General features: G+C 35.7%; 1 protein-coding gene across 8 annotated transcripts in view; it reads left to right on the top strand.

The window, feature by feature from the left end:
- Dgkb (diacylglycerol kinase beta) overlaps positions 1–14,214 on the top strand; it is a 624,803-nt gene that overhangs the window by 49,934 nt on the left and 560,655 nt on the right. For all 8 annotated transcript variants that reach the window (XM_090332713.1, XM_090332719.1, XM_090332717.1 and 5 more), the window contains exon 2: positions 9,648–9,897. In XM_090332713.1, the coding sequence (XP_090188839.1) occupies positions 9,828–9,897 (70 nt within the window). In that variant the 5' untranslated portion in view covers positions 9,648–9,827. The remainder of the gene's footprint in view (positions 1–9,647; positions 9,898–14,214) is intronic.

Here is a 14,214-nt window from a genome sequence, read left to right as displayed (position 1 = left end):
CATTTTCTTTTTCTACTTTCTAATTGTCACTTCCCCCAGTTTTCCCTAATTCAACTCCCATTTGATAACTGAGAATTGTGCATTTTAAGATAACAGGAATAATCACCTAGGGATTTTCTGTTAGGAAGTAAGTCTGTGAAATTAGTTCCATCTGTACTCATGGTGAAGATAAATTTGTGCTTTCACATGTATGCTGTGACTTACCTCCTGCTGTCTTTTTAAGGATTTTGAACTACTAGTCATTGCCTTTCTCTTCTGAAGTTTGAACATTTTCAGTTACATCTTCTTTAAACAAACCTTAAACGTATTCCAGTAATTTTTTATGAAATACTCAATCAGATCTCAGGGTTGTTTTTTTTTTCCCTCCCTCTACATAGACACTTCTGTCTTTGTACTTCTCACAATAACATTTCTGATTGGGCTGATGTTATTCAGTCTTACTTTCTAAATTCCATTGTATTCATGTTTCACTTTTACTGTCTGTTTTGCCCAACTTCAAGCAAATTGCTACTGTTAAAGTCATAAGCAACTAGATTCTTCAGCTCTTTTGATTGATGGATTTTTACTGAGATTTTGGAACCTATGGCCTCAAGCTTTTTAAGCAGGTACTTTACCACTCAAGCTACTCCTCAACCCATTTTGTTTCTAGTAGGGTTGCATGATTATTTATTTTTTTCTCAAAGGATATTAGACCACACTTCTCCTATAGGGAAGATAACAGGGGTATGCCACTACTTTGCATTGAAATGCAATTTCCACAATGATTTTTTTTTCCTGGAGCTAGCTAGCTATTGTGATTCTCTACTTCCTAATTTACTGGGTTTCCAGGCCTGAGACACAGTTCCTAGTTGTCATCTTACTTAATTGCTTGATGTTTTTAGAAAAATACTTTCTACCTCCTCCCTGAAGGAAACTTTGTTTTCTTTTCTGTTGTCTAAACACCATACTCTCCTAGTTCTTTCTTGGCAGTGTAATAGGGTGAAATTAAAAAAAAAAACTGATTGTTTTTACCACATCCAATCTCAAAATATTCAAAATCTTTACAAGGTTCTGCTAGGCTAGCTTCCTTCCTTTCACTTAGTCTGGTGACCCAGATCAGTTAGTTCCTATACACTTGTCACTTTAGATTCCTGGTTTGAATTTTTCTTATCTTGGTCTGTGTCTCTTGAGGCTCTTTTATATAAGCTGCAGTAAGAGGATTTTTGTCCCCCCTGGCTTTTGGTTAGCTTTTGCCTCTGTCAGGCACTGAAGGATGGAAGTATGGTACCCCACTTCCTGCTCAATAAGGTCACTCTGAAGGGTATTTTTTTTTTATCCAAGGATATCACTCTTGCTTAGTGCATTTTATGTATCAGTATGGGTGAAATTGTAATTTATTATGTATAGGAATTCATTTGTTTACACCTCTAGAGTATAAGACAGCTGTGATGGAAGTATCAGCATGTGGTGAAGCTAGTTATACTGCATTATCAAATGTTAAAAGGCAGAAAGCCACATATTCTTTCAATTTAATTTAATTTTGTTAGTTTTTTTCATACTTTTTACTAGGTTTGAACACTTGCTCAGCTGGCATTCTACCACTTGAGAAAGGACTTCCGCTCTGCTTATTGCTGCTTATTTTCAAGGACTCTTGCTGACTTTCCTACTTAGGCTGGCTTTGAACTGTGATCCTCAAGATCTTAGCTTCTAGAGTTATGAGACTTCCAGGAATGAGCCACTGGTATCTAGTGCCTAAAATAATTATGTTTTAGTTATTTTTTCACCATTAAGTGCAAAAATCTTTGTTTAGGTTGATGACATTAGGACAAAGAAAATAGGACGTGTGTGTGTGTGTGTGTGTGTGTGTGTGTGTGTGTGTGTGTGTGTGCTTCCTGTGGTTTAAACTCAGAAGGAGGACACTGTCCCTGAACTTTTGTGTTTAAGGCTAACACTGTAGCACTTGAGCCAAAGCTCTTCTTCTGCCTCTTTGTGGTTAATTGGAGATAAGAATCTCTGGAACTCCTCCTTGCCCAAGCTGGCTTTGAACTAGGATCCTCAGGTTTCAGCTTGAGAATAGCTAGGATTACAGGCCTATTCCACTGGCACCTGGCATTTTTAAAATATATTTTTATTGTAATTAATAAAAGGGTTACATTATAATCTCCAGATAGAAGGTGCATTACTTCACAAACATTGCTACCCTTTCTCCCTCCCCCACCCACCCACTCCCCTCATCTTGTTTTCCCCCCTTCCCTAACCTGGCATTTTTTTTTTACCAGTCCTGGGGCTTGGACTCAGGGCCTGAGCACTGTCCTTGGACTTTCTCAAGGCTAGAGCTCTACCTCGTGAGCCTCAGCACCACTTCTGGCTTTTTCTATGTATGTAGTACCCAGGAATTGAACCTGGGTCTTCGTGCATGCTAGGCAAGCACTCTACCACTAGGCCAAACTCCTGGCCCCTAACCTGACATTTTTAAAAACTCAGCTTTACTGATAAATTCTCAAATTGAAAATGAAACACTGTTGTAATTCATGTAATTTATAAAACAGTCCCTTCAAATTATGAAGTATTTATTTCAAAAATCTAATAAATCCATAAGATACCGACACCACATACTTAGAAAAGCTGGAAGTGGTGCTGTCCTTCAAGTAGTAGAGCTCTAACATAGAGCCCAAGGACAGTGCTTAGGCCCTGAGATCAAGCCCTAGGATTGGCAAAAAACATATGTTTAGGTAGCTGTGGAAAAGTTTTGCCTTTTACAGTATGGCAGTTCCTCAAAAGAACATAGAGCTCTCCTGTGACCCAGCAATTCCACTACTTGGCATTTACCCAATCATCCAGAAACAAGGACATACTAAATTCACCAGCACGACAATGTTCATTGCAGCACTATTTACCATAGCAAAGATATGGAACCAACCTAGAAGTCCCTCAGTTGATGAGTGGATCAACAAGATGTGGTATTTGCACACAATGGAATTCTATGCTGCTGTCAGAAAGAATGACATTGCCCCATTTGTTAGGAAATGGAAAGACTTAGAAAAAATCCTATTAAGTGAAGTAAGCCAGACTCAAAGGAACTTAGGCTCAATGGTTTCCCTCATTTGTCATAATCAGTAGAAACCTTGGGCTCTCCTAGCAGAGATTTGCAATACAGCAAAACCTTGATACATAAGGCCATCTAGTATGACGCTAAATGAAAGGATCTCTAGGGATATAGAAACATAAGCCATATAATGAATGATTGTTGTCCTTAAGGTACTATGTTATCTCTCATCTCTTGTGCTGTCCCTTGGTTATGTCATATTGTTACAGTATCTCACTTTGTTACCTGATATATCGGATATATTTATATTTGGTTATTTGAAATTGGATAGGGAATGGGGGAAAACAAGATGAGGGGTGGGGGGGAGGGAAATGGGGTCCAAGACATGTGAAAGGGTATCAATGTATGTGAATTAATGCACTTTCTATCTGGCAAATAACATGCAACACTTCTATTAATTACAATAAAAAATATGAAAAAAAGAAAAGTTTTGCCTTTTTTTTTTTGCCAGTCCTGGGCTTGAGCTCAGGGCCTGAGCACTGTCCTTGGACTTTCTCAAGGCTAGAGCTCTACCACTTGAGCCTCAGCACCACTTCCGGCTTTTTTCTATGTATGTGGTACCAAGGAATTGAACCCGGGTTTTCATGCATGCTAGGCAAGCACTTTAGCCACTAGGCCAAACTCCCAGCCCCAAGTTTTGCCTTTTAATGAAGCAGTTATATTTTAAGAAGAATATCACTACTGTTCCCACCTCATAAAACTTTTACAATGGAATGAAATTTTAGCATGAGTTCAGAGGGGACAAACATTCAAACAATAAACCTGCTTAACACATAACCCTGTGTACATAGCTGGTTTATTAGCTGCAATGTTCTTATTCCTTCAGCTACAGAGTAGAGAAGCTCCCAACTAGCATTAGTGTGGAAGATGATATCAACCAGTATTATCTTTCCTGTCTCCCATCTGTCCTTCCTAAATAATTCTTTCATTAAAGCCTTAATTACTCATTTTAAGTGTACCATCTGTTCGGTGTGGAAATCTTTTGCCAGAAAAGACTGAGATGGATTTAGGCATATGAAAGCTTAACAGGAAGTTATTCCTATAAAAAGAAGAGGGAAAAACCCAACAAGCCAGGTCAGGGGAAACCTTCAGATGGTGATGATAGATGTGACACCTCTTGAAGAGAGATTGGGAGAAGCAGACTGGTTTAGGAATAGCCTTAAATCATCATTATTCAATGATGATCTGAGAAGTTTCCAGCCAAACCACAGGGAGCACTGTCACCAGTATGGATGTGAGAGGAATTTCCCCACCAAGCAGAAATGTCACATGCTATCATCTTTTGTTATTTGACACCTATCTGAAAAATGTGACTTTGGTTCTAACACTAAGCTGGCTTCTGAAGGCAGTCAAGAAGTAGAGTTTTTTCCATTGATTCCAGTCTTTGCACTTGGACAGCAAAGGCTCTAAGGCAAGAGTCTAGTGACATGGCTTCATTTCCACCACTGAGCAAACTTCCTCCCTACCTTCAAGTACTATGTTCTCCCTATAGTCTATTGTATAATACCTTGTATCTCTTCCTCTTAACTGGTATATGTGTATGTCTGGTATATGTGTCATATTTGTCACGTATTTAAATTCTTTCTTGTCAGATCTGGTAGCATTCTAGTATTGCAGAATTCTTCAAATTATACCATTTAGTTTTCTGTGTTAAAGCCAAAAGTATGGACACTGTTCTCGATCCCCTCATGTTCTGTATGTTAGCCATTCATGATCAAATCTTGTGTTAAGATGTTCCTGACTTCATCTTTTGTTTTACCTTCTTCTCTATTGTCATTTCCCTAGTTAAGGCCATGAATTCTTATCCAGTATTGGTAGCCTTCTCAGCAATCTTTCTGCTCTTACTGATCTCTTCCCTACCCAGGTATGTATTCTTAGATTGTAATCAAAAAGTGAAAAGTTATTATTTTTTTGCAGTGGTCCTAGGACTTGAACTCAGGACCTGGGTGCTTTTTCTGAGCTTTGATGCTCAAGGTGAGCATTCTATCACATCTTGAGTCTCATATCCACTGCAGACTTTTCTGGCAGTTAATAATTAATTGGAGATGAGAATGTAAATGACTTCCCCCTCTCTCAGCTTCAAATGGTGATCCTCAGAGTTAGGATTTCAAGTGTGAGCTGCCAATAGTGGACTAGAAATGTAATCTTTTGCTATTCTTCATATCAAATCACTTTACATTTTTATCTCATTTAATCATTTTATGACCTTATTATTTTTTCCTACCTTATTCTTAAAAAAATTAAAACACAGAAAACATAGAAAAGCCAGTGATTACATGAAGATGAGTTGACACCGTGGAATGTTGTATCTGAACTCGACCGCTTCTCAGGGTGTGGTCTTAAACGAGTAAATCAGTCATTCAGTTTCCCAGTTTCAATTAGAGATAGTAATAACATTAACTCTATAAGCTTATTTGGAAGATAAAATGGATTGGTATGTAATAGGCTTGGAAAACATCTGACCCATAGTACAAGCCCAATAAAATGCAAACTATTTTATAATAATTATAAAAAAGTTAATCTTTTACAAAAAATATACATTAGTGATGTTAAAATTCACTTATAAAACATTGCACTATCCTTAATATGAACTCTAATAATCTCCACAATATAGCCATTGACATTTCTCTAGTCATCTCTTGTACCCTGCTCTTGTGCTTCTTGTTCAGAAGGGCACAATTACATTTGCCATTTTTAGAAGTCTTCCAACATTTTTGTTTTTGTTTGTTTGTTTGTTCATTGTTTGTTTGTTCATTTTGATCCCATCCAGGCTTCTGTGAATATTTTGGGACTCACTTGTTAGTATCTATTAGTGAACTTTTAACAATTAGTAATCCTTCTATAGGTTGATCTGTGATAAAATCAGAAAATCATATTTTATTTTTTCATAGATTTTTAAAATTTTCACATTGTCATAATTTTTTGTCTAATTTACGTTAGGTTTCAAAATAAATAAGATGAGGAGTTCACATGCTATACTAACTTACCATAACAGATAGATTCATGCATTTGGGTCTCCAATTTCCTTATTTTCATAGTTAAAACATAGTTGTATCAGACTATAATAGATTAGAAGTCGTATTCAATATAACAATTTTAGTTTTTATTCAGCATTTCCATGCTCTTTGGTCCTCCATTATTTTCTCATGTCTGGGCTATTTTTCCACTGCTTACTTTGCAATGTGAGGTTTATGATTCTTGCACACCAGTCAATATTTTCAATTAGTGAAAACCTTAAATTTGTATACATACATTATTTTGTATGACATGATGCTTACCAACCCTTATTCATTGCTCAAAGTCATAATATTCTTATTTCTAAAGCTTATTTGGAAATCTGTAGCTTATGTGACTAACACATAATGCACTCAACCTATTAGGTGCATTACGTAGATGTTATCTACTGACTTCTTCATAAAAAAATGGTTCTTTACTTAATTATGGAGAAAACGCTTTAGCTCAGGTACAATGAGCCAAAGAGCCTCTCCAACTCCTCCAATGTAATTATTTCTTGCCACCAACCAAGCAAAGTGGCACATCTGTGAACTAGATGAGAAAGCCAGAATTAGACTGCTTCCCAAAAGCCCAGCAAAATGGACCCCTCCTGTCACTCACAATTTGTACCCATAAAAAGCCTTCTGCAGGGGAACAGGAAGTCTAAGACTACACCACGGGGATTCCCAATTGACTACTGTCATGTTCTTTCTCCCCATTTATGAAGAGGTGGAGACTGTTAGAAAAAGTGCTGTTATTTTCCACACCTTCTGGGGCATGAAGCATAGCTGAATCTCTGGATCTGATATTTCTGCAAGCAACCTACTTGAAGTATATTGACACAAACTAATTTTAAGAAATAACTCCCTGCCTATTTTCTTACCTAATAAAACATAAGAAACTTAAACTTGACCTGATCAATACATTGATTTTCTTAGAACTTTATAAAGTTACTAACTTGTTACCAATAGCTCACCTGATCATTTAGTGTGAAATTACATACTCTAGTGTATTGTGTAACCACCATGCTTTTATTTAAGATATTTTACCATCAAATACTCGAATGCTTACTAGTTGTCTTCCTCACACTAGAACTACAGACCGTATGCATGGTGTTGAGACCTGATGAAGTTCACTGTTATAAATTCTTCATTGGTGGTGGCTTGTAAGAAAAGCTACCACAGCTACTTTAGCTTAATATCATCCAAAGATATTAGGAAATTTTGAGACGTTGTCGTGATAAGAACAGGAGATAACTCAAGGGGCCAATTCAGAGGAAAAGAAAAGAAAACTGAAGTAAATGAAGACACTGACATTGTCTTTTCCATAATGCAAAGAGTCATCAGATTTCCTGTACTTTTCATTGTTTCTTACTTCCTAGAACTTAGTGGTGGGGAAGGGAGAGGAGGAGTCAGAAGCTGTAAGTCAGAGAAAACGAAGGTGGGAATAGTAATGTTTACAAAGAAATAGCTTACTCTAAATGTAAATCTTTATTCATAACTTTCACAATAATTTTTTAAGAAATAACATTTTCTTAAATCTTATTAGACATTTGTTCATACTGAAGAGCTGGGGCTATCATTATTTAGATGGATGTACATTCACTTAATTAAAATTAGGTTCTATTACAAAGGAGAACAAATACTGAGTGGACTTCTAGTCATCTTTACCACAATCAACAGATTCCAGTCTACCATTTCCTTCTTGAAAGACGAATTAGTATCTCTGTAAGAGTTGAGGAAATGAGCTGAATAAAATAAATAGCCTAGCATACAATTGCAGCTAGAAGATTTTGTTCTGTATCTCCAAGAACTAGAATTGTTTTTTTTTTTTTTTTAGCACACATAGTACTTTATGTTTTTTAAATGAATAAATGATCTTGCATTATCATCAGTGAAGATTTTGGAGTGGATTCAAATCCAATTAGTCTGTATATTTTCCCATGTATTTTTTAAGTCTGTATTTTTTTCAAATAATTTTAATAGACATTGAGTATTTATACATTTGCATGTAGTGCAGTGGGATATCTTGAAATGTGCACATACCTATATTATAGAGATACATACATATATCTCTACATATAACACACTTTATTCTTTATTCAAAGGACATTGCTAGCTTCTGGAAAAGATAAGATAGCTTTGGAGTCGGGCTCAGAAAGGGACAGGTATCCAATTATTTCTGTAATGATTTAGGCACGACTGTTTTCACCCTGTCCTCAAATCAATCCACTCAACATTTAAAGCCCCAGGAGACAGCATGTAATGTGCCAAATGTGACTGAATCATCCATCTCCCTTTGGATAGAGGAGGACAGAACACATCGTTTTTATACCCAAAGTGCATGCAACTGTAGAGAAGCAAAGAGTTAGGATGAAATCAGTGTGAAAGATGAAATCAGCAGGAAGAAACTGGGTAGAAGACAGAAATTTCATTTCCCGTGAGCATGATATGTGAGCATGATATGCATTAACATCTTAGGATTGCTTTTCTTTCTTCCTTTTTTGAAATGAAATAATAAATTATCACCTTATAAAGCTGAGTTTAGGTACTTCAAACAAATGAGACCAAAACTATGAAACAAGAACCAAACACATAAAAACAAAAACAAACCAGCATTTGTTGTCTCTATTGTTTCTTGTTTCTTTGTTTTTCCCCAATTCAAAAAGGACCAAGATGTGAAAGCGAGGACTTGGATAATATTGAAGAGCAGTAAAGAGGTCAAAGACATGGTGATCTTTTTGGGTATAATGTTTAGTTAATGATACTTGTATAAATAAACTTTTCATTGACACCATTCTAGAAGCTAAGTAATTCTAGAAACTAAGCAAGGATTTAGGAGTACAATATTTTCTATAGAGATTATGGTGTCAATTTGGTTGATTATTGTCACTGACAAAAAGTTAGATCTTAAAGAGTTTCACTTTTGATCTTCACAGATTTGCCAGGGAATTTAAGTACATGAGAACCTAGGGATTTATTTTAAACTGTGAATCACATTTAAATGATCAAACTATCCATGTTAATTTTTCAGATATTTGGGATTTATTTAATTTGGCAAACTTAATGGAATTAAAGCGTATTGAAATCTGAACCCATACTCTATTTAATTTGCCACAAAAATTTTAGAGCCACTAGAATTCATTTGCATAGTGACAGTATATATTCTACAGCTATACAGCGTTTCAAACACAGTAATGTAAGTTTAGTAAACTGATTAATTGTTCAGGAAACTAAGTGCTTATTTAGATTCCATTAGTTAGCTGGTTCTAGATTTATTGTGTAGTGTGTAAATATGAAAGAATTGATGGTCAGACTGATAAAAATGATGTTCATTTTAGCTATTGCAAAATGGACTTTATAAGTCCTTAGGTATTAATTTACTTTTGTAAAGCTAGACTTTGTAAAATGTTCTTCACATTTTGTTCTCTTAATTATAGGCATTGATACAATCTGGAATTGAGAAATGTCAAAAATCCAAAATTCTTCATACATAACATTTAATCTTTAGCATTTTTCCTTTGTGAAATACTGCTAATTTTTTGATCTTCATGCTTTTCTTTCTACAGTGCTTAATACATTATTGAAACTACAAACATCTACAGAAGTTTCAACTGATCAGATTTCATATTTTGAAAGCCTGAGATATTTTATTACTAAACATGCGATGTGGAATCTTTAAAGCATAGAGTTCTGTCCTGAATAAAGAATCTCTCATCTGGGATGTAAGCAAACTTCTCATCTCCACCATGACGAACCAGGAAAAATGGGCCCACCTCAGCCCCTCAGAATTTTCCCAACTTCAGAAATACGCTGAGTGTAAGTACCATTGCAGATAATATAACTATATTGGGTATTTTGCATTAAACAAAGTATCCTTTACTGAAATATATTACAGATCTTCATAATGGAGACAGGTGCCATTGGGCTTTTGTGTTTAAAAATATGTCATCTTGAGAGTAATTTTATGGTATGAGAAAGAGGAAAGATTAAATAAATTAAACATCAAATCCTGAAAGACAAGAAGCTAGAATATCAGGTGAAAAAAATAAGCTTAGAAAACCTCTAATAAATGTAAAGAAAATAATCTGATAAGCTAGCAGAATAGAACCTGTTGAAATGAGGACAAAAAGGAGCCTACAGACAGAAAATTAAAGTCTATATTATACATTACTAAATATAGTATAGCTCTAAGGTATCAGAAAGCAGAAAGTCACTTTTATTTTTCCATTTGTTTCTCCTAATTGTTAACCCATCATTTCAGGAAGGACTGCGAATGTAGTAAACCTACTGCAGAATTCTGTCTTCAAAATTTCATTTAACTTCATCTAAAGGTTTTAAAAGAAAAAAATAACAAATGAATGAGGACCATGAGTTGACTTGTTTAGCTAGTATATTAATCAAATTATAGTACATGATAATGAGCTGAGTGTAAAATATTTAGTATAATTTTTATTATGCATGTGAAGCAAGATTTTCTTATTAAGAAATTCCCTGAAATGTTTCTAGGCTATAAATATTACTATAGCTAAGTCAGGTATTGAAGAGAAAAAGGAATCAACTCTGCAATAGGAAACATTCACAAGGCTTACAAGATGGAGAGAGTAAATATAATGATGTATAGAGAATACAGTAAGAGCCTAGAAATACTATGGTGACTAATGGGATAAAACTACAAGAAATGCAGTATAGTAAAATGAGCCAATAGCACATAATAATGAAATAGACTAAAAAGAGGACAACAGTTGGCGATACTCATGCAGAGGGGTATGGCATGTAGGAATAGGCTGATAGTGAACATCAGAAATGAACTGAACAATGTGCAGGAGAAGCAGGGACAACAGTTAAACATAAGGCTGGGAGTATGGCCTAGTGTTAGAGTGCTTGCTTAGCATCCATGAGCCCTGGGTTTGATTCCTTGGTACCACATAAAAAGAAAAAAAAAAAGCAGAAGTGCACAGTGGCTCCAGTGGTAGAGCGCTAGCTATGAGAAGTTCAGGCACAGTGCTTAACCCCCACTTCAAGCCCCAGGAGCAGCTAAAAAAAAAAGAATCAATATGAAAATAGCATTGAGAGTTTGCATACTGATTCAGGAAACACTAATTTAAATCGTTGGGTTTTTTTGTTTTTCTTTTTTCTTTTGCTTTCTTTCTTTCTTTTTTTTTTGAGATAGAGTTATCGCTAGCTCAAATTGGCACAAAACTCATGAGCTTCTTGCTTGAGCCTCCTGCATGATGAGATTAAAAAGAAACTTCCTAAACCAAATGGACTGAGGTATTCTTAAATTTAGGAAGTCCATAGTTAGAAGTTCCCTTTTCCTGTGTATAATAAAAGCACAACTACTACCATGTTGGAAAAAGTTAGACATTTTAAAATCGAACTACAGTAAAAATACTAAACACAATTTAGGAAATCCCCCCTTTTAGTTATCCTTATATCAACAAGTCAAATTTAGCTCAGAATAGGTAAACAGGTGCTTCTGGTTTGCAATCATATCTTATTTTGCATCTTATCTTAATTGGCTCATAAATAATCTAGGATTCTTATTTTCATCTGTTTTTTGCTACTGAAGTATCTAGTAACAAGTGGCTAAATCAAGCATCTTCATTAGATAGAATTCTTTGTGGTGTATCAACAGATTTGGACTCTCCTGTTAAGCAATTTACAGTGTCGAGAAGGTGAGAAGATAGTAGATAAACAATTTTTCAGGCAGAAAAGTTTGAGGGTCTATAGAATGTTCATGGTCAGGCGAACATGGGAAAGAGATAAGTCTCCATGGAAAGAGGGGTACAACTACCTAAGTCAGGTAATGAGTGCATTTCTTTCAGAACCATATTTCCTCTTTTTTATTTTCTCCCAGTTTTTCCTTCACAAGCCCCCTCCCAGGCAAGTTTCAGTATTCTTTTTCAATGTAGTGTCTAGAGAGTATCAGTGCTGTATTTGTTTACCCTTTGTCCCACCATTTCTGTGCTCCCCCTTACCCTTCCCAAATAGATAAGCTTACATATAAGACAAAAATATAGAACTCAAAAACAGCAATAAAGGTGAAATACTGAAGCAAAATTACATAAAACACCTTGTTTTCATTTCTTAGATTTCATTTATATAGACATTTTAGATGAGTATATTCCCATAGCTACTGAGCCTTTGTGATCCTCTCCTAAGAATATCCTTCTTTGGTCTCACTGAGTAAATATTTAGAGTCTTGTATAATTTATCATGTACAAGCACATTGCTGGGGGGGAATGTAAACTTATTCAACCACTCTGGAAGGCAGTATGGAGGTTCCTCATAAAACTAAACATATATCTTCCCTATGGCCCAACAATTGCACTCTTGGACATTTATCTAAATTACCACAAACAACGTACATTAGAGCTAACCAGCACAAGCATGTGCATTGTTACAGCATTGTTTGCTATAGCCAAGATATATGGTCAACCCAGAGGCCCCTTAGCAGACATGGAACAGGAAAATGTGTATGTACACAATAGAATCCTACTCTTCCATCAGACAGAATGATATTTTACCATGTATAAGGAAAAATTCTACTAATAAAGCCAATCCATAGAAACAAGTTTCATGGTTTCCCTCATTTGTTGTAACTACAAAGTGCCTATAAATCACACGTAAGTATACACTGGATGGTAAAAGAACCATGGCTGTTTTAGGCAGAATAAATAAGTTCATTGAATCCTATACTCTAGCAAAACCAAATCATAATATTGAACCTACCGAATGTCATCAAAATCATTTCCTTGATTACTTATCAGATTGTAGATTCTCATCGCATTCTGTAGTGTACTCCATAACTGTGATTGCTCTCCTGACTTCTAGACTGGTCTTAAAATTAATTAGTTGGGGACACATAGGGTAACACTGGCTCAATTTATTTTCTTTAACTAGTTGCAGAAAGGAGGTGCCATTTAAAAATGTAGGTTAAAGTAATAATACACATGTCCAATGATGCAAATATTATTTTGAATGTGCTGTTATAAGTGAAATGGGAAGATTGTTTGGTAAATTGTTAGAACGAAAGCTGTTGATAATCATTACATTAATAGAGAGGGAATGAGTATGCATTCTTGTCTGTTTGAACATATTGCTGGTGCTCAAGTACAAAAGTGCCACATTTTGGAGCTTGACGAGTGGGTGTCTTTTTTTTCCTGCTAGGAGACTAGATTCTGCTCATAAGTTAGAAGCTTCTGGCGTTCTTGGCAGCCACAGTTTTATGTTGTCCCCACAAATATGGAAAGCAGCTAATGTGGAGCCTGCTGTGCCTGCATGGTGTATGCTGTGACCAGGCTGAGTCACTTCATGGGAAAGTGTTTCCTTGATATGTGGGAGAGGGGTATAATTTTCTTCTCCACGTTTTATATAAAGTCATCTGAACTGTTGTCATAGAAAGCTCTCACTCCTGCTGTGTGGAGAATTGAGCTTATCATATTATTGGTCTGTCCTAGCTTCCTGCGGTGGCTTCCTGACACAGCAGCAAAGGGTTAAGAAACTCCCAAGATTTTTTTGCATGAGTAATTCTATCTTCTGTGCAAAACCTACGTGATATTTCCAAGTGATTCATTAGCAGCCCACCTATTGTCACGTTGGATTAGCTTTTTGTTATTGTTGTTTGCAGCATATAAAATGTGTTACATAGCATGCAAATTATTTTTGAAAAAAAAAGTACCATTGTAATGGTGGGAAATTTTCCAAACCATTACAAATTTCATATTGCTGATAGCAACTGGCAAGGTAGAGCAAAGCAAAATTATGATGAACTGAGAACCAATGTGCCTAATATTGAGAGACAATGTACAATCTTTTCCATTGGAGATCCATTTATCATGACTTTGTAGCATGGGTAACAGCTTTGCTCACTAATACTGGATGGCATAGAATCTCAGCAGTGCCCTATAATCTTTAGAATTGTGATAGTAAGATGTGTATTTCTGTAACAAAATATAGGAGCAAAACAAAAGATGTGTATTTGGCTCATAGTTTCAGAGATTTGAATCTACCATAGTAAATAGGGCAGGGTAGAGCAAAACAGGAGACAGGATTAGAGAAGGAACATCAGACTCATCTTTTTTGGGGATTCTCTTATACTTAGCTAATCCTCTGCCATACCCATAGCTGGCC

The sequence above is a fragment of the Megascapheus bottae genome, chromosome 5 (genome assembly GCF_031878675.1).
Source record: "Megascapheus bottae isolate mThoBot1 chromosome 5, mThoBot2.hap1, whole genome shotgun sequence".
NCBI lineage: Eukaryota > Metazoa > Chordata > Mammalia > Rodentia > Geomyidae > Megascapheus > Megascapheus bottae.
This window is presented reverse-complemented; position numbering and strand designations above follow the sequence as displayed.